The 25,300-nt window shown below is 47.8% G+C and overlaps 1 protein-coding gene across 2 annotated transcripts in view; it reads right to left on the bottom strand.

Annotated features, from left to right (window-relative positions):
* MOK (MOK protein kinase) overlaps positions 1 to 25,300 on the bottom strand; it is a 1,335,855-nt gene that overhangs the window by 751,841 nt on the left and 558,714 nt on the right. Inside the window, exons 1-2 of one of the 2 annotated variants that reach the window (XM_069637749.1) lie at positions 18,393 to 18,462; positions 17,715 to 17,785 (exon numbers count right to left, since the gene is read on the bottom strand). In XM_069637749.1, coding sequence (XP_069493850.1) covers positions 17,715 to 17,745 — 31 coding nt within the window. In that variant the 5' untranslated portion in view covers positions 17,746 to 17,785; positions 18,393 to 18,462. Of the gene's footprint in view, positions 1 to 17,714; positions 17,786 to 18,392; positions 18,463 to 25,300 lie in introns of those variants that run through there. The other variant, XM_069637748.1, reaches the window with a different exon arrangement.

Here is a 25,300-nt window from a genome sequence, read left to right as displayed (position 1 = left end):
GGGACCCCTCCCTGGAGGGGTTCCAGATGCCTATGCTTCCAGCTCCTCAGCAGATACTCCTCTCTCTTTCTGTCATCCATCTGGCTTTAAGCTCTTCCATGGGAAGGAAGGAACAGTCCGGTTGGTCCTAGACTACGTCGAAAGGCAGCACCAGACTCAGGTCAGAAACCAAGCTTCTCCCCTAAAAGGACCCTGTAGATGATGGTCCTAATGAGGTCCCATATATCCCACAAACATGTTAGACTGTGAAGAAGGGGGGAGGAGGATGTTGGTGTCATTAGGCCTTCCTTGTCCCCAAAGGGGGGAGAGGGCATCACCCCCAGTGGGATCATGCTTGCCCTCTTCCCTAGCAAACATAGCAGGCTCACCAACATAGCCCCAAAGGGGGTGTCTCCCCCTTGGGAAGAAGGGACAAACTCTCTGGATTAGTCACACTACGCACTCTTTACCATCAGCACTTGGAAGGAAAAGTTCCTATGTTGTTTTCTAGGTCATGAATTTGGACCTTTCAAAATTTTTGGAAAGGGAGTCTACCCACCACAAGCATGGGACATTACAGATAACTAGAGCTATGTTGCCCTCACAGGTCAGAGGGTTGGATAAGGCCTGGTCTGATGGCAGATACTGTGATTGGGGACCAAGATGAGATGACTCTGGGATCCTACCCATAATGTCCGCAAGCCCAACATACACTGATTCAGGATGTCACCTGACCTCTCTGAGTGCACATCTTATCGGTCTCCAGATGATGTGCAGTAAGGCTCTCATGGAGGTAAACTGCACATGTATTTGTTTATTGGATATTTATAACGCTGCTATACACAAGTGTTTCTCGGCACAGCAAGGCACAGTAGGGGGGAACAGGGACAACAGAAACATAAATGGTTCTACTAGACCTTGTGACATTCGGATTGTGCAAGTGTAGTAACAAGAAGTGCGGGGGAGAGGCAAGGGGGGGGGGTGCCGGTCAGGGTATGAGGGCCCATGAGATTCGAGTGCCAGGGGAGGAGGGGAGGCCAGGTGGACAGAGCCAGGGTAATGCAAAGAGTGCAGGGGAAGCAAGGTCCATGAGCTAAGTATGAGGTAGGGGCTGAAATGGCTGCAGGGATGCAGGCATCTTCTCTTTACACAGTTATTCATTAAATATTGGCAAATGGAGGCATGATTCTTCACTGCACTGTATCCTTGCTGGGTGATCATCAGCAAAGAGTTTCCAAGCAGACGGTATCGATCAGAGTGCTAGTGAGAATAGTGTGGATGCTTGCAGCATCAATCCAAGCCATCTTTCCAGGCCCACTGCATTATCGAGCGCTTCAGAGACTGAAGATCAAGCATCTCCAACAGGGTCTGAAGTACCATCAGCAAATACAGTGAGATCAGGACTCCATCACAGAACTAGAGTGGTGGTTGAAGAATATGGACGCCTGGAATGGTTGTGCCATTTTCGGAGATCGGCCAGATCTGGTCATTGAGTCCAGGGTTGCTCGGTAAATCCATTTCCCAGAGTACCGGTCTTTGAGCTTCCTGGACTCTCTGATTCTTGGGTCTCAGGTAGGTGGCAGGCTCCTTCAGGCTGTTCACTCTCTCTGACTTGTTGGCCCCTCCTGGGCTGTAGGCGTCTTGGTTTACCCCTTACGGTTTGCTGACTCCTCTCGCTCTTGTGACTCGCCAGTCGCACAGGCTGGGGGGGCAAGATGCGGATCATTAGAGACCAGAGGGAAATGGAGCGAAGAAGAGCTCGAGCTCTGTCTACACATAAACTGTTTAGAACTCCTAGTGGTTTCTTTCGCTATCAAAGCATTCACCAGAAAGAGAGAGTGAGTTAATGTGTCCTTCTCAAAATGGACAACATATCAGCGGTCAAATATATAAATCATCTAGGAGGGACGAGATCCCGACTACTAGCAGAGCTAGCGAAGGACTTTTGGCATTATTGCCTTCAATCAGGGACGTCAGTGACGGCAGAATTCCTGCCAGGTTCGCTGAGCGTACTGGCCGACTGCAACTCGCAATATCTGACAGACTCCAGCGACTGCAGACTAGACACTGGGATTTTTCAGACTCTGAATCATCTGTGGGGCCAAGTTCACACAGATTTGTTCGCGTCTTGCCCAATGCACAGACACCCAGCTACTTCAGTTGGAGGCTAGACCAGGAAGCGCGAGGCACGGACGCATTCCTCCAACAATGGTCAGGGGACCTGCACTACGCGTACCCTCCTTTCTTGATGCTGCACAGGCTCTTCGCGAAATGTCTGAGGGAGAAGGCGGAATTGATCTTGATAGCGCCGTTGTGGAAGTCACAGGTATGGTTTCCAACGCTGATGGAGCTGTCAGCGGACATACCTCGAATCCTCACAGACGAAGAACGACTCCTCACGGACCCAGCTGGGTCGTCTCCTCCTCTGATAGTGAGAGGGACGCTGCTGTTGATAGTGTGCAGAGTATCAGGCTGTTTTTTAATGTTTTTTAAACAGCTTCCCCAGTAACAACTCCTTTTTCAGGCTTTTATAATGGTTTTTATTTGTTTCCCTGTGCTTCAAATTCTTACAATAGCATCTTCAGTGCAGCCTGTAGATCGGAAAACCAAATGTCATTGCCACTGGGCGACAATGAAATGCCATTTCCATTGAGAAGGTGTAGATATCGATAACCAATGTTCTCATTCTTACAGGAGTACATCCCAGCAGCACGCAAAAAGCTACACATGCTTCTGTTTATAAGACGCCTTCCGACCTGAGGCTGCCGACAACATTCATTGGAATAGTTATATACTGGACTTGGTGGTATATATGAGAAAAGCACCTTTGCAGCGGCAAAAATGCACTGCACTTCTTTCATCATCTTTTTGAGTTGACAGTACACACTTGCACAAGCTATTGAACCCAAAAGTAATGCTCCATAATGCAGTACCACAACATCTACAGTACCTAAAGTGGCCACTCGTCGACATTCTTCAACCCAATGGTTGAAAGTACGGACAGGGACACCGCACCACAAAGCCTCCACGGCATACTGGAGCCGATCGAGCACAAAGCGATCACCCACTATGAAAACTTTTGTGTTTTGCCTCACTACACACAGTAATTAAACAAAATATAGCCGCCTTTTTCTTTGACGTACACTCTAACCACCTCATTGGACAATTGCAACAATCGCATTTCCATTGGCAAGCATTTTCGAAAGCACAGAATATAGCATGTGCGCCTTGCAAAGTACCGTTAGAGCCGCACCCCAGCAATTCATGAACAGTCCTTCTTCCCTTTCCACTATCCTCTTCCCACCACGGCCTTATTAGGTATTTGTTTATACTCACACACATTCACCAAAGCCCTCCAAGACTTCAGCATCTTAAAATGTCAGTTCTCCACAACACTTCATACGTACCATTACAACATCAGGCTAAACGTGTGCTGTTGTTGGGAAGCACGTCCAGTGGAAACTTCAGTAAAACATTGTAGGAGTTATACATGCACATTCATCCACATAAGCACCCATCACCACAAAACAAACTTATGAACTTTTTTTTTGGCACAACTCTGTCATAAGTGCCTCTGCGCACGATATCTGCTTGTAAGCGTCCATTACGTCTTTAAAAAGCATACTGTTGTTCCTCCCATCTGCCACCATGAAGTGGCAATTTGTTGGTATGTGCTTCCAACGTTTTCATGTACCCATATCATACACTATATTAGCAAAACAATAACTCTGTTCTTTCCTTCCCACTATCGTACCAAATGTGTTCCCCACTAAGCCACTGACTACATAACTCATAAAAACAAGGCACTAAATGCACCACTGAATGTATTTTAGCAACCTACAGGCAAAAGGTCAGTGTCTGAATAGGTGTGGTGCTTCGTACACTGCACTGTTGCCACAGGCTCTTTTTAAATCAGCCCGCCTCCACTTTCTGTCCTCAGCAACTCATCAATAAAAGAGTGTGCAACTTGTCCTTCGCGTGCACGGCAGGGATCCTATCTCTGCTGTACTCAAACGTGTGCAGTAGCTCCCAGTGACTGCGAACAATAAAATAAAAGCCCTGTGCATTATGCAGAATGACATCTGGTCCCTGGGACCTCAATACCTTCCACTCTCACTTCCCAAATATCTGCTTGCTCCAGCTTTTCCCTCAACAGCCTCCTACTCCGTCCGGGTCATTTCCTTGTACACGCAACCAGATGGTGGCACATGTGTTTCTTCTGCTGCGGCCTCCCCGTGCAATACGCGCTCTGTCTCCCTGGACCTTGAGGAGAAGGATGGTAGGCTCTGAAAGCACCTGAAAACCGTGCCATGTACTTCTTTTTACCCTCCTCTCTCCTGCTCACTTCCTGGCTAAAATGTATTCTGCACTGGTTTCTTACCCATCCGATAATCTGTGTCCCATGCCACCTCTCACCATACAGTTCTACCCCTGCACTAGCTTTCTGCCAACCCACGCACTTGCAGACTGTTTACTAGAACCCTAACAGTGCAGCCACCACTTTATGTCGACACTTATCCTTCCACTTGCCAGCACCGGCCGTAGTTGCATGTATTTCTATTTCTTATTGTTCCCATATACTGCACTTTGCCATCCCCCTTCCTAGTCACTTGCGCACTGTGAATGTCATCTGGCCTAGAGGAATCAATGTCTCTGTGTATCCTCCGTTCTGCGTCCCTTTCCTCAGCACTCCTTCACACACTTGTATGTAGGCGCGATACAAACGGCAGAAAGTACCAGAGCACATCATATGATATGATGCACACACTGCATGCATTACAACATCATGCCTGCCACGTACCTTATACACTTCACAATATGGTCTTCCCATTGTAATGCATGTGCTACAAATGTCGGAAAAGTGATCCCACAAAAGCAGCAGGGAATGTATAGTAGCAGCATTAAGCAAGTGCGTGCAGTGCATGCATACAAACAGGATGCATGCCCCTTACCTTGCACAATTTCACCATAGCCTCCTTCATTTATCTGTACAAACAAACCTTTTCTCAGTCTTTGTGTACACATCACAACCAGTAAGTAAACAACCGGATGTGCCACGTGTAATCCTCAAATTACCGCGGATTGTGTGGCATTACCGTGCTAGACACTGGAGGGGGAGGAGGTTGAGAGGGTGTTGGGGGTGTTGGGGCGGGGGCAATGAAATAAAGGGGTGGGGATTGTGTCTTTAGGATGGTGTCTAAAAACACATATGTTTTTCCTTTTTGTCGTGTTTTTGTTATATATGTGCATTCATACATTTTATTTCTTGTTTTTCTCTCTTTTGCTCACTGTCTGTTTGCTTCTCCTACTGACATTTTTCTCCACTGAAGATGAAGCGTTATCTTGCATTTCTACAGGATTCTCTGCAACGCTTCGTGCACAGTGGCAAACACAACAGCATTGCCAATGGAAGTAAAAAAAATGCCATTTCCCTGGAACCACTGGCAACCTCAGTACATCTACTTTTCGGTAAATATGTCACCGCCCCTTCAGGTAAACCACACCCTCCAATCCTCATTGGAGAATCCCCACAATTCCATGTGCGAAGGCTCCATGCTCATAAAGGCATGATGTGGCACGTGCACTTTCCCAGCTACAGCTAGGGCCATGCCCCAATAAAGTACACACAATACTTCTTCCCTTTTGCACTCGAATTTTCCAAGAAAGCCATGATGTGGCATGTGTGCTTTCCCAGCTATAGCTAGGGCCACGCCCCAGTAAAGCAGACAATACTCCTTCCCTTTGCACTTGATTTCTCCAACAGTCCCTTACTGGCGCCTATTAACAACTAACACATTTTCAAAAACGCCTGCAACAATCACATACTGAAACACTGCATTGCACACTATCATTTCTGTGCACAACTCCATATTTCCCCTTTAACACTCTGAGAACACGTTCCCTTCACTTCCAAAGCCCCTCCACAAGAATCCTTTACTACAGGTTGCCCTATTTCAGCATCCACAATGATCTTGTGGCGCACCCAGCACACCTTCCGCCATGCACACAACACTCCACCCTTGCGCACACCCACAACAACACTGTGAATGCATGCATATGGCCATGTAGGCAGCTAATATTGTGCACAAACGTAATATACATAGAGGCACTTTAAACCAAGTCCCTCAGGCCATAAAGCACCCTTTGACGAAAACAGGTCGCATTTACCACCATCCACAAAGATACCATCACCCCTACCTACTGACATTCACAACGTATTGTTTCACTACCAACCTAACCACGACATTGGCCCTACATCAACAATTCTGCACACATCATAGTAAAGAATCCACAGAAGCTGCACTTCAACCATACCCTGTGCCATACTGCCAGTATGCACACACTGCACCCAGTGGGCACATTCCGTGACATTTCATTGCACTATCTCCAATCACACATCCAAAACTTTACCATATTCTACCAGGCACCTCACCTGCGGAACCAAACATACACACCTGCCAGCTCATGTGTACTGCTCTATGTCATCTGCAATGTACTGCACAACCATTCTTTGCAGGTCATCACTGTCTACCAGATGCACAGTCAACATTGCATTTGTGGCGTGGGTTTCCTCAAGTCCTAGGCTCTTTAATCCATGGCCTACAACCTACCACCTTCGGCCATACACCCAATAGGCTACACCTTCAACACAGGCACCGCAAGACCATAGTGACAGTATGCAAACCCAGCACCAGGTGCCCACACTGCATCTTTTTGCACAGCACCATCTCCAACTACACATCAAAAACTCACCAGCAAAACCAAATATGCAGTCCTGGCAGTTCATTTGTCGTGCTCCATCTATTGTGTCTGAAATGTGCTCCACATCCATTCTTCATAGGTCACCACCCTCTGCCTGCTTCAGAATCTAAAATGCCTTACTACTGTGTGTGTCCTAAAGTCCTAGCCTCTTGAGTGCATGGCCTATGGCCTTCAGCCATGCACCCAACAGTGTAGACCTTCAAGACTGTCACTGCCACATAATCGCACCATCCATTTGACCATGTGACCAACTTCGCCTATCCACATATACAGCACTACCACCAGCACTACTACCCAACCTGTGCACCGCCATGGACCTATACAGCAACAAATTGCACCACTTACCATATTGTAGAAACAAAGCACTCTCTCCTGTACGCCTGTGCACTTTCATTCACATACTATGGCTGTCCCCACTTCTATTCCAAAACTATAGTGCCACTGCCAAAGTAGCCACATTCGGTTCACAACACTAGCCGACTGCAATCAATGTGCACAGACCGCGCTATGCAAGCACCACTCTGCACCAGATGTACACCCACACTTGCTTTACTGCTGTAGATATGGTAAAGGCCTACACTCTTCACTGCATGCCCTACGGTCTAGGGCCTTCGTCCATGCAGCCAATATTATAATCCTTCCACAAACCCAAAGCAGCTTCCTTATCCCATGCATGCCACCATGTGCCCATGTACCACATTCCATCTGCATAGCACAGCCACCCGCGCCCCCACCCAACCTATGTCATATGCAATCCATTCCCCTTCTAAAATGTACCTGCCACCACTTACTACAGAAAGAGGTGGCTGCAAACAGCTGACCTGCACACGCATCCACCAATCACATACTGAACCTCTGTGTTGCACCCATTCACTAAAACAGGTCGCTATGAGCAGAATCCACAAACATACTACAGCCTCTACCACCCCTACCCAGACCCGTTCACAAACTATTGTGTCACTACCAACCTAACCACAACTGTTTCACAACATTGGCCGTAGTCCAACAATTCAGCACACAGCATAGTTACCAAGCACAATTAAGGTGCACTTCTACCATATCCTCTTCCATAGTAACAAAATGCAAACCCAGCACCCAGTTTCCACACTGCATCACTTTTCACATCACCATCTCCAACTACACATCAACAACTTTACCATGTTGTAACAGTGTCTTCAGCAGCAAATCCAAACATGCAGACATGGCAGCTCACTTGTTCTGCTCTATTGCATTTGAATTGTGCTCCACACCCATTCTTTACAGGTCACCACCCTCTACCTGCTGCAGATTCCAAAATGCACCACCACTCAACACGGAAAGAGGGGGCCACAAACAAGTGGCGCCACAATCTATGGGGCCGTTGCGGCACCTGCCTCCAATCACCACACAAACTACTTGCCTGTGTAGGTACCCGTGACCTCAAACAGTACGCACGTACAGTACAGGCACTCCTCCGTCTTCTTACACCTACACACATATTTCACATGACTCACTTCTCACTCCCCCACCCGTTCCCTCCCTTCTTGCCGCCAACACATGCCGTACGGTACATTTTTCACACCCTTCCGCCGCCGTACTGTCCTCTGATACACTATGGCGCGTTCCCCAAAAACTTTGACACACAGCATGCTTCCCTCCAGCCAATCACGGCTGCGTCCAACGTTCGCCGACATCACGGCGTTGTGCAGGCCAATGACACTTCGGTCCACGGAGCGAACAGGGAAACGGGTCCGCGCAGCGGACCTATATATCACTAATTTTTTGGGACTTCGCTTTCAATAATTTGCCAAACAAGTACTGGTTGGATTTCCACCAAACACACAAAAGCACGCTTTCTGAACCAAGCCCCCGCTCCTGCTGCAAATTTGCCAAAAATATATCCAGCCGTTCAGCATGTAGCCATTCGGTTGATGGGGGAAAAAAACAAATTTTTGGGACCCCCCTATATTGTCCCCCCGCCTCCACAAACCTCAGCAAACTTCTAAAGTTCTAAGCTGCCCATATACTTTTTTTGCAAAGTTTGGTGAGGATTCGTCCATGGGGAGCGAAGTTATAAGCGGCCAAAAAAGTGCTCTTCCTAGGAGTTTAGCAATTTAACCATAACTACACGTCCTCTAACGCGGGCCGTGTAATATGGGATACATTACTCACCGTAATCGTATTTCTGATGCTTGTATCTGCTTAGATTCACATGCTGTGCATAGGCCGACATCTAGTAGAAGCTGCGGAGTATTACAGTTTGTTTTTCGAAACTCGAGAAGGGGCGTCGAACTAGGGCGTGCCAGTAATACTATCCCTAGTGTGACGTCCACTGTACCCATGATCCCTCACACGTGTAGGACCCTCAGATTGTTTTTTTTTCTGACATGAGGTAGCATGACAAGTAGTGTGAGTACAGAGTATCCAAGCAGATAGATATATAGATAAGACTATAAGCATCCATGCGCCTTCTCTCAGAGGGGAGGAAGGGCGGGCACATGTGAATCTATGCAGATACAAGCATCAGAAATAACATTACAGTGAGTAATGTATCCCTTCTGAGGCTTGTGGAATCTGCTTAGATCACATGCTGTGCATAGATTGGCGAGCAGTGTTAGAAGAAGGAGGTGGGATGTGAAAAGGGTCATGAAGACCATGTCTTAGAACCGCTTGTCCCACTTGAGTATCTGTCTTGGAATGAGTGTCAATGCAGTAGTGCTGAGTAAAGGTGTGTATTGAGCTCCATGTATCTGCTTTGCAAATGGTGTCAAGGGGCACATTTGCAATGAAAGCCAGAGTGGCACCCGTGCCTCTTGTAGAGTGGGCCCTTGGCGTAAAAGACAGTGTCTTATTTGAAAGTGAGTAACACAGTTGGATACATTTGACTATCCATTTCGAGAGGGCACCTTTACAGATGCGATCTCCTTCTCTGTCTGTAGCTACGGAGACGAACAGTTGATCTGTCTTCCTTAGCGGTCTGGTCTTGTCTACGTAGTAGAGGACCGCTCTTCTCACATCTAGTGTGTATAGTTTCACCTCAGCAGAGCTTTTGGGTTCTTGGAAGAAGGCCGGTAGCTCAATGGACTGGTTAACATGGAATTTGGAATTGAACTTAGGTGAGAACCTAGGGTGAGTTTGTAGAACCAGTTTATCCTTATGAACAGTAAAGAAAGGATCCTGCACTGACACAGCCTGAATTTCACTGACCCTTCTTATGGATGTAATGGCTACTAAGAAGGCAGTCTTATAAGTAAGGTGTTTGAGACTAGTTTTATGCATGGGTTCAATGGGGGGGGCATGAGTTTCGCAAGCACCACATTAAGATCCCATCCTGGTGGTGGGTTAGAAATTGGAGGGTGGAGTCCTGTACCCCTTCCATAAAGGCTTTAACAACTGGCACTTTCCACCACAACACCTTGTTCTGGGAGGTGGTGTAGGCTGACAATGCCGCCGGTTGAGTGAATTAAATACCAACCCTGCGTCCAGCAGGTGGAGCATGCAGCTGACAATATTGGAAGGAGTGCAATCAATCGGGTTGATTTGTTTATTCTGGCACCAAATAACAAATCTTTTTCATTCATCAAAATAACAGTGCCTTGTGTTAGGTTTTCTAGATTCTTTCAAGATATCCATACATCTCTGTGGTAAATTGAGATGGCCAAACTCTATGACCTCAGGAGCCATGTTGCCAAGTGCATCGAGTTGGGTTGAGGATGCACTGTTTGTCCTTCGTGCTGGGAGAGTAGGTTGTACCAGCATGGGAGTCTGATGGGGTCGCACACCGCCAGTTTGCGCAGGTGTGGGAACCACGGTTGTCTCGCCCACATAGGAGCAACTAGGATGAGCGTCATCGATTCCCTGTGTATCTTGTTGACGACCTTCCTCATCAGAGGGGTTGGTGGAAAAGCGTAGGCCAACATCCCTGACCAGTTCATCCATAGAGCGTTCCCCTTTGGAGCCTGGCTGAGGGAACCTGGATGTGAAAACTGGGCATTGTCTGTTTTCGCTTGTGGCAAATAGGTCTATAGTGGGGAAACCCCACTGAGAGAAGAGATCTTTTACGACTTCTTCGTGTAGATGCCATTCGTGTTCTTCTGGAAGGGGATCTCTGCTCAGAGCGTCTGCTAGTAAATTGAGATCCCCTGGAACATGTTGCGACGACAGGTAAATGTTCCGTCTGAGTGCCCATATCCAAATTTTCTTGGCAAGCTTGGACAGATTTGGGGAACGAGTACCCCCCTGTTTGTTTAAGTAAAACATTGCTGTTGTGCTGTCTGCTAGGATCTGCACTGACAGGTTCGATAGGTGGGGTTTGAACGCTCAAAGCGCTCTGAAGACTGCCAGAAGCTCTAGCAGGTTGATGTGATTCTTGGCCACTGTGTGAGACCAGAGGCCCTGATCTGTGTGGTGAAGGAGGTGTGTTCCCCACCCTGACAGGGACGTGTCCGTAGTGAGCCTGTATGTCTGGATCATAAAAGGGTTTCCCCTTTGAAAGTTTCTTTCTTGTCCACCAGCGAAGACTCTGTACTAGTGTTGGCGAAACGACCACTAGATCATCCCACTGACCACTTGCCTGAGACCACTGTTTCGCCAACCATTCCTGCATGGGTTGCATGCGCAGGCGCGCATGGGGAACCAGGTAAATACATGACGCCATCATGCACAGCAAACACATCGCTTTGCAAACCCTTATCTGGCGACCGGACTGATATTGAGGAATTTGCAGTAAGATTCCGAATTTTTCCTCTGATGGAAAGGCCAACCCCTCTTGAGTGTCTAGGACAGCTCCTAGGAACTGTTTGGAGGTGCTTGGCACCAGGCTTGATTTGTTCTCGTTGATTGAGAAACCCAATTGGAAGAGGAGGTTGATTTTTCTTTGGATCTGCAAATTACGGGGGTTTCCCCTGTGATGAGCCAGTCGTCCAGGTAAGGGTACGCTGGGATTGTCTCCCTGCGTGGGTGCGCCGCCACCACCGCCAGTACCTTGGTGAATACCCTTGGAGCCGAGGCTATACCGAAGGGTAGCACCTTGAACTGGTAGTGCTGACTGTCCACCTTGAAGCGCAAGAATCTTCTGTGCGCTGGGAACATGGAAATATGAAAATAAGCCTCTTTCATGTCCAATGTTGCCATGTAATCTCCCTTTTTTAGTAGGGGGATTACTTCCTGAAGTGTAGTCATGCAAAATTTTTGGGGCTTGACATACTTGTTTGCATGGCCTAAGTCTAATACTGGGCGCATTGTTAGATCTTTTTTTGGCACAAAGAAGTAAGTAGAATAAATACCCTTGTTTACCTGGTTGCCCGGGACGAGTTCTATTGCGTCCTTTGCAAGAAGAACAGTGATCTCCTCGAGGAGGATTCTTTGGTGTTCCAAGGAGTGTATCTTCTGTCTTGGAGGGTGGTTGCGGGGGCATTGCAGTAGTTCTATACAGTATCCCGTGGACACTGTGGACAGCACCCATCTGTCCAAAGTAATCCCCTCCCATGCGTGGGTGAAGGTGGAAATGCACCCCCCTACTGGGGATGCATGGGAAGGGACCCGGAGCGGAACGTCACGGCTGTTTATTGGGAGGCATAACTCCTCTGCCTGGGCTGCCTCTCCCTCTACCACGGCCCCTCTTTTGACCTCTGGCAAAACTTTGTGAAGCTTGTTGGTTGCCGCCCCACGAGGTTCCTTGGTTCTGGTAATAATTAGACCCTCTTTGGAAGTTTTGGCCGCGAGAGCGACGAAAATTGTTATTCCCCGCTGGTTTGTGGGTTTATTAGTTAGCTGGCCAAGGGACTTTAAGGTGTCATATTCGTCCTTGGCCGTCTTTAGCGCTTCCTGCACTGCTTTTCCAAACAGGAGGTTGGGTTCCACCGGCATGTCAGGGTGGCCTGGGTCTCGGGTTTGAACCCCCACTGCCTCAACCAAGCGTGTCTTTTGATCACTGTGCTTTCAGCTATCAGTCTCCCTGCATTGTCTGCTGCATCAAAAGGTAGTTTTGAGAATGCATCCGGATACTGATCTCCCTTCCGACGCAATCTGGGCCAACTGGCTCTTTAGAGGTTTTGGTGCAGAGGAAATAAGGCCAGCTACCTATTCCCATTGGTGGCAGTTGTAGCTTGCCAGCAGAGTGGTGGAGTTAGCAATGCATGCTTGGTAAGCTGAAGTGGAAGCCACTTTCCTTCCCAGGCCGTAAATTATTTTGCTTTCCTTGTCCGGGGGAGCTTCTGAAGATGCTAGTGGTGTTCCCGCCCTTTTCCTGGTGGTTGAAACCACTAATGAGTCGGGTTTGAGCTGACCCCCTATGTAAAGTGGGTCGGATGGAGCGGCCCTGAACAATTTTTCTATTCGATGGTTAACTGCCCGGGTAAGATTAGGGGTGAGCAGAGAAGGATCGATTCTGCGTTGAACAGACTTTAGAATCGGGTTGGCCTGGGCAATGGACCTTTTGTCCCCTAGAATTTGTTCTGCAAAATCCCTGTCTTCTTGTGCCCCCTGAGTGTCAATCTGGAAATGGGCTGCAGCCTTGGCCAAAACTTTGTTGTGCAAGGGATGGTTGTCAACAGGTGAGTCATTCACCGGGGGGTCCTTGGGAATAGGGGAGTCAAGACTATAGGCCTCCGCCTCGTCTTCTTCCTCCTCTTCCTGATCCTCACCGTCTCCATAATAATCGACCCCAGTCTGATTGTCCAGTATCTGTACTTCTGGATCCTCACCATACTGCTGGTAAGGTTCAACATAGAGAGGGTCTGAAATGAGGCCCTGAACTGGAGTCTCAGAGAGGAGTCTCTTAGCAGGAGGTGGAGGGTCTTTGGATCCCGAAGGGGTAGAGGGTGTAGGAGTATAGCTAAGTAGTTTGGGTCTTTCTCGTAGAAATCTGCCAGAAAAGACACCCTTCTCATTACTCTGTCAATGTCCTCAGAGTTCCATTCCTTGGAACTGGGAATTACCCTTGCCTGTGGTGGTTCCTCCTCTAATCCCATATCCTGGGAGTTGGGAGGGACAATCTTTGGCCTAGTGACAGGGTCAGGGGCTTTGGACTTTTCTGGGTGTTTCTCCTTCTGAACCTGGTGTTCAGAGGCTCTCTTCTGTTGTTTCTCCCCTTCCCGTGTGTAGAGGAGTGTTTACCGGCCCTCTTGGACTTTTCAGAATCTTTCGATGCTAGGCGTCGAGATTCGGAGGAAGGATCACGAGATTCGGTAGTTTTAGAAGAGGGACGTGGAATCTCGGACACAGATGTAGAACCAAGAGCCTTACAAAGTGCTGCCTGGGGGTAGAGGTCGGATTCGTCATCTGATGACCCTACCTCTGTGACTTTAGGTAATGTGGCACTCTTAGAAATCGAGGCCCGGGCCGAGGACAGAGGCCTTCCGAGGCCCAAAGTCCGTCGTGTAGTCTCGACGGCTGTTTGTCATTGTTCTCAGGTACCGGCGTCGGTCTTCGACCTGGGGTTTGAGAACGGGGAATTTTTCATAAAGTTATGATAAATGGCTAAAAGCCAAGGAACTCTGCAACTATGCTTCCGACAAGTATGGCGGAAAAAAACAATCTGAGGGTCCTACACACGTGAAGGATCATGGGTACAGTGGACGTCACACTAGGGATAGTATTACTGGCACGCCCTAGTTCGACTCCCCTTTCGAGTTTCGAAAAACAAACAAATACTCTGCAGCTTCCACTAGATGTCGGCCTATGCACAGCATGTAATCTAAGCAGATTCCACAAGCCTAAGAAATATATATATATATATATATATATATATATATAGAGAGAGAGAGAGAGAGAAAAATAAGGTGGCAGTCGCCGCCATATAATTAAGGTGATACCTATGTGCCAAAGGCAATGGCTTGTGGTCCCCAAAGAAACCTATTGGTGCAAAATGTATAGTGACCACAGCCTTAGTGGACCCCAAAGAAATGTATTGGTGCATGGTGGCCCAAACAAACATATTGGTGCAACATGTACATTGGCCAGGACCAAAGGCCGTGGCCACTGCCCATGGGCGAAAGCTATGGCTAGTGGACCCAAAGGAACCTATTGGTGCAACATATACAGTGGCCACTGCTGAATGCCATCGGTAGTGGGCCCCAAAGAAACATATTGGTGCAACACGTATAGTAGCCAAAGCCTTAGTCGGCTCCAAATAAATGTATTTGTGCATGGGTCCCAAAGAAACATATTGGTGCAACATGTACAGTTGCCACAGCCTGAAGGCCATGGCTAGTGGGCCCCAAATAAACATATTAGTGCAACATGTACAGTGGCCATGGCCAATGCCCATAGTCGATGGCAACGGCTAGTGGGCCCAAAGGAACCTATTGGTGCAACATGTACAGAGGCCACGGCCGAACGCCATGGATAGTGTGCCCCAAAGAAACGTATTGGTGCAACACATATAGTTGACACAGCCTTAGTCGGCCCAAAGGAACCTATTGGTGCAACATGTACAGTTGCCACATCCGAAGGCCATGGTTAGTGGGGCCCAAAGAAACTATAGTATATAATAAAACCCTTGAAAACATTCGAAAATTCCATGAAAAAACTTTAGTTAATAGAGATTTATGGTGATCAGATTTAACGCAACAAAACCCTTGAAATTCAGCACTCACATTCCAAGCAAGTCCACCTTAACTTTGCACACCCTGTTGCACAGTGTACGACCACAAAGACGACATCACAGATGACATTGCTGGTTACATCACTAATTACAGCATACATGACATCACTGATGGTGTCCCTAATTACATCATGCATGGCATCAATTGATGAGATCAATAATTACATCATATATGATATTACTGATTATATAAGTTTGAAAATGTTTGATGCCCACTTTTGAAAGATATTTTAATTTATTACACTTAACAATAACATGACATGGAAACAGTCATACACAAGTATCATATGATTACATGTGGAGCATTCATTTGTAGTACTTATAAAATATAAAATACAAATATGTAACGTTATACAAATGGTTTGTATTTCATACATTAATATGCATTTACAATACTTAATTGCAGGGAAAGTCCCCGATCCTGCTAAATCTACTTTAGGAATTCCAAAGATAATATGTTAAGTAGATGTAGCATTACCAAAACAAGAAGACTAAATGGAAGCAGAAACATGTTTAATAGTAAGCGTTCTAAAAATATTCACACTTTACAATTCTCCTTATCGTGATAACATTACATGAACAACATTTTTTCTAGATGACAAGTGTTATAAAACAATAATCACATATAATAGAAAGTATGTGCCTGTGTGCATTGTGATAGTAAAGTATCTAAGAATTCAAAGTTTGGTTAATATACAAAAAGAAATCAGTTACTTCTACTACATCATTTTATACAATAAGTTACATTTAAAGAAACAAGGCCAGACGACAATGTACTGTGTATGTATGAAAGGTATCAGGTAATATTATCCCCACCAAAAATATCGCCGCATATATGGTCGTTTGGCACGGCCATAGGCGATATTTTTGGGGGGGATAATTTTTGGGGTTTTTGGGCGCAGGGGTTGCAGGGGTGTCCCCCGCTCCTTTAAAAATAAAGTGGGGGTTGCAGGGGTGTCCCCCGCAGGTTCCATGGCGTAATATCGCCGCAAAAATATGGCGATATTTTTGTATGGCGATATTTTTGCGGGGATATTAACACATGGAACGATATGAAATAAACACATTTATGGTGTGTAACAAAGTAGAGCTGTCACAGTTAAAATGTAATGAATCAAACCAGTGATATCAGTGATGTAATTAGTGGTGTCACCAGTATCTAAGATGTCATTATTGTGGTCATAGCTGCGCCACAGGGGGTGCAAAGTTAAGGTGGACTTGCTTGAAATGCGAGTACTGATCTTCTAGGGTTTTGTTGTGTTAAATCTGATCACCTTAACTTTATATACACACACAGGCACGAAACCGAGCAGTGTACAAAAGACGCATAGGGGAAGGACACAATGGGGCAGATTCTCAAAATGTGTTCTGATGCAAGTAAAGAGATTACTTACGCCAAAAAAAGGGAGCCGTCCAATCCACAAAGGACATCTAAATGAGCGCATCTTTTTGCACCCCTTTGCACAAATCAGGTGGAGTTTCTACACATTTAAAAGCACATCCCCACATTACAAATGGGATGGGCTTTTAAATTTGCAGAAATGAGGGACATCCCCCTGCGCCTGTCGGATACAGGTGCAGAGGGAGATACAAATCATGACAGAAATGTGGAACCGTGTAATGATTTTTTCTCAAGTATGACAGCCTGTTCAACCCGCAGCTGTCAAAATTGCACTGCTGTCACCGTAACCGGAATGGATTTTTTTGGGGGGAGGCGGGGTGGGTTTCACAAAAACACGCTCTTTTTGGACCGGTCTCTGTGAAATGTGCTCCCAGTAACCACATGTTTGCTGCGAGCCAGTCATACATTATTAATGTAGTCAAGGGGGCTGGACGCAGGGGTGGATTGGCGTATAGTGAACTCTGGAGAGTTCCCAGTAGGCCTCTGCATCCCAGGGCTCTTTTGTGTGGTAAGCTATTTTATTTTCAAATTTGCTCATAGGAGAAGGGTTATTCTTGCTGAAAATTTGTTATATGGTCCCATTTTGAAAATTATTTCCAGGGTCTCTTTTGGTTCCCAGTCCAACCCTGGCTGGACGGCGCATCTTTGGAATACTGTCCAGCCCCTCCCGAAAAGCACAGGTTATTTTTGAGAATAAGGTGACTGTGCTATTTCTCAAAGTATCCCAAATGAAACAAATGCACTCCTTTCATTTAGGCTACTTTCTGAGAATCTACCACAATAAGTACTATTCGTACAATATAGTAGACTAGTTGGGTTTAGAAATGTATATATTGGTAGTACAGAAACGTAAGTAAAATGTTTTAAAAAATCGAGTGAACAAAGTAACGGTGTGGTATAAGACATAAAATGTCCAACATTAATTCACTTTCATTTGGAATAAAGCATGCTTTTTCTCGATAGTCATTACAAAATGATTAAACTTGCCTCGTATCAGTTCATAAATATTCATATCCATAAGTTCACATATTAGAGCAAGCCCTCCTGTTTTTTTGTCACTGAAAGAAAAAGAAAAATGTATTTTTAAGGGTGCATGTCAGTTTGTTAAGATTAGATCTAACAGTTCATAGTCACCTGAAGAGACAAATGAAGCCCAAATGAATGCAAAGTGCAAAAGAGGCTGGCGTGACTAGACTTATCTGTAATGTTTTAGCTCTGAACATCGTATTTATATTCATGCAGTCTACATAGATTTTTAACATGTTTCCAATGCAAGATGTGGGGCCTTGAGTAAAGGTTCTAAATTTAGAGTGGAGTACATTTTTTTCATCGTCACCTGCCGCTGCGAACAATAACAAGGAAATGTAAAATACAACAAAATGTTTCTGTATACACTAAGCACTTTCTGCAAAATGTGTGCACCAAAAGCTCACTAGCATTAAAGGAAGCCAGAATATAGACGTAAACATTGATTACATTTATCAAGAATTATAGGTTTAAAATAATTAACCGTGACAAAAAAATTATAAAGATAATGTACATCAAGCCACATTAGTGTTGTTGTAGTATTTGCCACGTTTCAATTTAATTTTCGATTTGCGGTTGAAAGTGAAAAGTGGTTGCTGGAAACACAAAATGAAATAAAGAGGGCGCAATAGATATTACCGATACACTGAAGAAATAATGATGAAGCAGTGTGTAGCCACAGGGCTGTAACATGGTCGGTGTAATGTCGAAATCTGCTCTTTAAATTAGAGTAGGCGTGGACGGACCCACGCAGGCGCTTCCCCATCCAATTGGATGATGTGCACCTATCCACCATTCAGCATTCAACCCACGTAAAACTCACAATTCCTCCCACCGCCCTGTCTGCCTCACAAAATCCAACAACACACTACTCCTCCTCCTGCCACTCACCCCGTCACCTCCCAACAAAGCCTTCCCACTCAACTCAGCCACACCCTGCGCAGTCAATCGAACCCTCATCAATTCTCTCTCTACAGCATGTCTCTCACACCTAAACAGAAAATGTTCCACAGTCTCAGGCACTCCACACACCGCACAATCCCTCGACTCTCGCTTCCCCACTCTAAACAGACATTCATTCAGCCCCACATGCCCTATTCTCAATCGATTCAGCATCACCTCCTCCCCCCTCCTCCATTCTAGACTTCCCGAATCCACCTTTACTGACACTTTCTCACGAATACCAAACATACACCTACCTTTCACCCCACTCACCCACTTCTCCTGCCACTCATCCATGACCCGCCTCACCATCACTGCCTTCGTCTCATCCACACTCAAAGGCAACCTTACATCAACCGCTTCCCTTCTCATACCCTCACCTGCCGCCAGATCCACTAACTCATTTCCCAGAATGCCGCTATGACTGGGGACCCACGCCAACTCCAGATCCATCCCCCCACGCACACACCGATCAATCTTTCTCCTGATATCCAAAATCACATCCTTCCTATCACCATCCCCTGCCACAATCGCCTGCAACCCACTCAATGAATCTGAAAATACCACTACTTTCTCAAACCTCAACTCGCATACCCTTTCAATCGCCATTGCAATCGCCACCAACTCAGCCGTACAAATTGACACATCATCCGTCAGACGCCCCACTTTATACTCCCCCGTGCTTTCTAAATAATACGCCATTCCCACTCTTCCAGATACCGGATCCTTTGAACCATCCGTGAACACCCTGCACCCTTCTTTCTCTGCCACATATGCCTGACCCAAATCTTTGATCTCACCCCGCAATCCCCGCTTCTTTGACACCACACTCGTCAACTTCAAGCACACCTTAGGAGACCCCATCATCCACATCGGACACCTCACTAGATCCATATCTGTCACAACCATCAACTCGCCCACACCCCACTGCACCCCCTTCTCCCACATGTCCCCCCGCCAGTGTCGCCTTGTCCCTCCTGCCCCTGCCAGTGTCACCTTGTCCCCCCTGCCTCCCGCCAGTGTCTTCCTGTCCCCCCTGCCCCGCCAGTATCTCCTTGTACCCCCGCCAGTGTCTTCCTGTCCGCCTACCCCCCGCCAGTGTCTCCTTGTCCCCCTTGCCCCCTGCCAGTGTCTCCTTGTCCCCCCTGCCCCCCGCCAGTGTCTGCCTTGACCTACTGCCCCCGCAAGTGTCTCCCTGTCCCCCCTGCCCCCCCTGCCCCCGCCAGTATCTCCTTGTCCCCCCTCCGGTGTCTTCCAGTCCCTCCCCGGCCCCCCGCCAGTGTCGCCTTGTCCCCCCTGCCCCCCGCCAGTGTCTTCCTTTCCCCTCTGCCCCCCGCCAGTGTCTTCCTTTCCCCTCTGCCCCCCGCCAGTGTCTTCCTTTCCCCCTGCTCCCGCCAGTGTCTTCCTGTCCCCCCTGCTCCCGCCAGTGTCTTCCTGCCCCCGCCAGTGTCTTCCTGTCCCCCCTGCCCCCTGCCAGTGTCGCCTTGACCTACTGCCCCCGTGAGTGTCTCCCTGTCCCCCCTTCCCCCTGCCAGTGTCTTCCTGTCCACCCTGCCCCCGCCAGTGTCTTCCTTGTTTCCCTTCTTGTCTTCTCCTCCCACTCCCTCCCCTGCACTATCTTGTAGATAGTCACTTGTTTTGTTCCTCTGCTTACCGCTTTCCATTTCCCCCCCTTACCTCCCCTCCTCCCCCCTCCTCTTGTCACTCTTGCACTGCAACAATTGTCGTCGGGCATAGTAATGTTACTGCTAGTTTTGTCTCCTTTTTTCCCCCCCTCACCTCTCCCTTATTGTTCCATGCACTTGTACTATCTGTTATGATTTGATAGTTATTTTTCACATTCTGACCTGTTTCAAAGACCTGTTTGAATGTAATTGTATTCTCCCATGTTCCCACCCTCCTTGAAGCGCTTTGAAACACATTGTGTATAGGCGCTATACAAATAATCAATCAATCAATATGCTGTCACGTTGAGGGTTCTACTTCCCAGGTGAGGGTAAGCAAGGTGATGTTTAACTTTCCTCTCCCCGTGCACATAATTATAGGCTCTCTACATGAGCAATGCTACATAACTGTTTCCTCAGAGGGGGGCTGGCTTTTAGAAGTGAAACTATGTCATTTACACTTATACTAACATCATAGCCATTTAAGACCCCCAGTGACCTCAAAAGGGCACTACTATGTGATACGAACTTTGTTAAAGGTACTTATATAGTGCACCGTCACCAACGGAATTGGTCCCCAGGTGCTCTGGCAGATCTGCAAATGAGAAGGTGGGATGGGTTAGTAAGGTGAAGAGGGACTAGGATAGTGAGAGGAGTGGTGTACTGTTGGCAGCTTCAACTCGGTATACACCGGGTGCTGAGCTTTGGTGCGGGTATCAGTCAGTCCGCGTGTGCTGTAGGTGCGGCTTATGTGTTGTTGCAGTGTGGTGAAGTGTGTGCGGCTTGTGCGAGAGATGGTTGTGTGAGTTTTTTTAGAAAGATACATATGCAGAGAATTTGAGCTTATATTGGTTAGTGGGTTATATGAAATTTAACATGCTAACATTCACGGTTCTGTTTAAGTGTAGTACTTGCTAATCTACATATTCCGTCCAAGTGTGGCACTTGCTAATCTTCCCAATAGTTATCTCGATGTAGGGCAGGATGATGATCTCCTTTCTAAGCGTGGCACATGGTAACATTCAAGTTCCATCTAGGTGTGGCACGTGCTAACATTCACTTTTTCTATCTCTATGTGATGCAGGCTGAGGTTAAGAATTCCATATAAGTGTGGTATATGCTAACATTGGGAATTATTTTTGTAAGTAATGCAAAACAACATTTACAGTCCAGTCATGCGTAGATTTAGGTCGGAGGTCATACATTTCTCTAAATGTGCATGTTGTAAGCCTATGGCGGTGTACTTTAGGGAGAGGTATGGTAGAGTGGCGGGGGCTTTCTGGAGTAGAGTAATTGCTATACACCCTACCCAAGCCACAATTACAGTTTTAGTTGGTGTCTGTTGACTGCTGGCTTCATTAGCTTCCCCTGCTGACACCTGCAGACATGTCTTGGAGCCGCCATTGTAGGAGCCGCCCTTGTCCTTGGGGCCCTTAGCCGAAGGGGCTGCACGGGTAGGGGGCTGCTCTGCGGTGTCCTTGATGAGGGCATGGTGCGCCAATCAGGGCGGGGGGGCATTGAGGGAGGCGGGTAGAGGGATGTTCAGGAAGCGGGTTGGGAAGGGGAGAGGGACCACGCGCCGAATGCGCTCACCGTGCTTTTAAGCACAGGTGCAAAAACGATTTTGGAGGCCACAAGATGGCACGGTCAGGGGGCACCTACCTGATCAGCATCTCACGTCCAGAATTAGGAAAAAGATGTTCATGAAAAGATCCTGTATATCAATGGGAAGACTGTAGACGGCTACCTTTCACCTTGCGATTGAACCCACATTAGCCCTTTTTCTCTCCAGTATGGCAAACAGTTTGGAGCAACACAGTGCAGCTAAGTGAAAAGGGGCATCAGCCCTCAGTAAACATTGGGCTGCTCTATGTTCACATTTAGGGATTCTGGAGAATGTTAGTGCAGCTACCGCACGAAGGGATGAAAGAAAGCACTGCTTCAACATGTGCACAGAATCGCCATCTGCAACACAATCTGTGGGGATTTCATACTTTCTATGCATATGTTGACTCAGGCTTTCCTTATGGAGTCAAGTGGGGCCTGGGGGAGCCTATTGCATTTGTCTACTGCTCGTGCTTGTTTTCCTTTCCTCCTGTTTCATGTCTGCATGTATTTTAGTTTCTTTCCCTGGTGTTGTTAGCTTGTGACAATGGTTTTTTTGTGCTAGACTGCAGGCACCAGTGAGTCATTGATCATTTCCACGGGACTGCTGCTGCTGAAGTGTTTTCACATTGTTCCTCCCCCCTACCCCCTCTCATGATTAAGTATAGGCTTATATAAAATGGGGGCATTGTATTATATATACCAGCACACGAGAGAGAGAGTACATGTGTTCGGAGGGCTCCTGCAGGCTGCGAACCGCAGGGCCATTCCCCGCCTGCGAATACTACAGGCCCTGCATTCAGCAACAGATAAGTGCTTTTATCTAACAAGTCAGACTATTGGTTAATTCCGGAGTGTTTATTTGGATAGAACGCAAGCAGCGTTCGGGCAAGGCAGCGCTCTCGGGAGGAGCATTGTGTTCGGGGAGTAACTGGCTAGAACGCAAGCAGTGTTTGGGCAATGTAACTCTTAAAGGCATTGGGAAGTGTATGGAGTACAGAGGTGCTCACAGCTGATAGCAACTTCCGATGCACAGTAGCATGAGTGGCGGAGAACCGGCACCACAAATCGACTGCATTTGCATGCTGTAGACCGCCAGTGGGCAGTTTTGGTAGCTTGTCAAGTGTTCTGTTATACTGTTCCGCAACACAAGCTCACACATGCTTTTGATTTCTTTGTAGCGGCGCTCCGCTGGATCAAAACGGCTTGAACATTGGGACCGCAGCTCATGGCAGACGTACCCCGCTGCACGACACAAAGCTAAGTGCCATCTTGTTTCTTTAGTTAATGTGTGTTGGTTGTGAGTTCCAACAACCAACGCATTGCATGTAACCAGTGGGTATATGATTGCAATGTACTAGTGAACCTGTTTAAGGTGTGCCGGTTGTGAGTTCAAACAATCAGCACAATGTGAGTGCGTACCAGTAACGCACCAGAGAATCCTAAAATACAATGTGCCAGGTATCAAAGCAGAATTACTAGGGCCGGAGAAGGCCAGACTAGGCAGGGCTTTGGGGGGCATAGTGTGCTAGTGTGCAGGAGTGGGTGGGCGGAGCATCAGCGATTTCAGGAACCCCAGTAGGGGGGCAACAAGTCAAACCTTTTCCCTGAATCCCCTTACCCATCCATTACCTCTTCCTGATCCTCTATCCGGTTTCCATAATCACCCCTACCTATCCAATCCAGCAGACCCTAACCCTCTTTCCGCGGCGGGTCATGGGGGCCTGAGATTGTGTACAATCCAGGCACCAAGATCCAACGGGGAGGCAGGTGTACGTGCTATCTTCGCCCAAGACCAAGAAACCTGACACCCAGTCACTAAGTAGAGTAACTTGAATTACTCATATGTCCTGTCCCCTTTCCTCCATCCTTGTGGGTGATTCCACCGATCAAGACAACCGGGTGGTGCTGTGACAACCTGCCTCAAGATTAAGAAGAAGCAAGAATGTTCACCAGAACCGCCTGACCGAACGCTGCATCCCACCTGGAACTGGTATCGAGGGAATAGTGCTTACAGAAAGCAGACGAAGTGGCTCAAGTAGCCGCCTTGCTAATGACTTCTGGAAAGACCTCGTCCGGGAGAGATACATCTTCAGCGTTCTCCAAGTCTAAGGAATGCAATACCCTTTCAGCACCGGCGGCGGGTTTGGAAAGAACGCTGGCCGGCAGATTTCCTGGTTCAAATGGAACGGAGAGACCACCTTGGCCAAGAAGTTTGGATGAGTGCCCAAGATTACCTTGTCATTGTGGAAGGTGGTGAAGGGCTTGCACGACAGAGCCTGCAGCTCGCCGACTCTGCTTGCAGAAGTGAGCGCTACCAACAGTATTGCCTTGAGCGTCACCAGCCTGATGTTGACCAAGGCCATTGGCTTGAAAGGTTTACGCTGTAAAGCCGCCAGAACCACGCTGAGGTCCCAGACCGGGTGTGTGCCCATGAACCAGAGGAAACCGTCTGGACAACCCCTTGAGGTGAGCCTTAAGCACAGGGGTGGCCGCCAAAAAAATGTGCTCTGGGGAGTTCTTGTAGGCCCCAATGGCCACCAAATAGGTGCGACAGGTATCAACCTGGTCTCCATAGCGAGCCAGATGTGTAGAAAAGGCCAGTACGTCGTCCAGGGTGAAGGTGAGTGGGGTCCAGCCCCTTGTCGTGAGCCCAGTGGCAGAACCTGGTCCACCTACTCTTGTACTGAGAACACGTGGAGGGCCTCCTGGAATATTTCCCAGTTGTCATACGAAAACTGGGAGTGGGGCAGTCTCCGCTGATCAGGAGCCAGGCCAAGCGGGCCAGCTGGCTGGGTCCGGGTGCTCCCAACGCCCTGCTGCGTCAGGAAGCCCCTGCAGGGGTGTGGGAAATGGACAGGCCCCTGGGAGCGCAACTGCAGCAGGTCGGAGAAACAAGCCCTCGACAGCCAGTGGGGGGGGCTATTAGGAGGAGGCTGCAGTCTACTGAGGCTCAAAATGTGCAGAGGGTCCGCTGGAGCAATGGAGGAGGAAACGGATAGCAACTGCCAGCAGAGTTGGAACGTGTCGCCCAGAGACCCCTGTCCCCACCCCGCCCATGAAGGGAAGAGGGGGCACTTGGAATTCAGAGGAGATGCAAATAAGTCCAGATCTGGGAACCTCCATTTCTGGAATAGGGGCAGCAAACAGTTGATGTGTAATTCCCATTTGTAGGTGTTTAGCCCCAGGCGGCGGAGATGTTCAGCTTCCGCATTGTTGTCCCCCGGGAGATGGACCGCAGATATCCATGTCCCCTCCAACTGGGTCCCTCCCAGATTGACACTGCCTCCATGCACAGGAAGGGAGAGGGGGTGATGCCCTGCTTGTTCAAGTAGA

This window comes from Ambystoma mexicanum, chromosome 14 (genome assembly GCF_040938575.1).
Source record: "Ambystoma mexicanum isolate Mex_15411 chromosome 14, UKY_AmexF1_1, whole genome shotgun sequence".
Lineage (NCBI taxonomy): Eukaryota > Metazoa > Chordata > Amphibia > Caudata > Ambystomatidae > Ambystoma > Ambystoma mexicanum.
The sequence above is the reverse complement of the archived record's forward strand: the minus strand, read 5'-3'. Positions and strand labels throughout refer to the sequence as shown.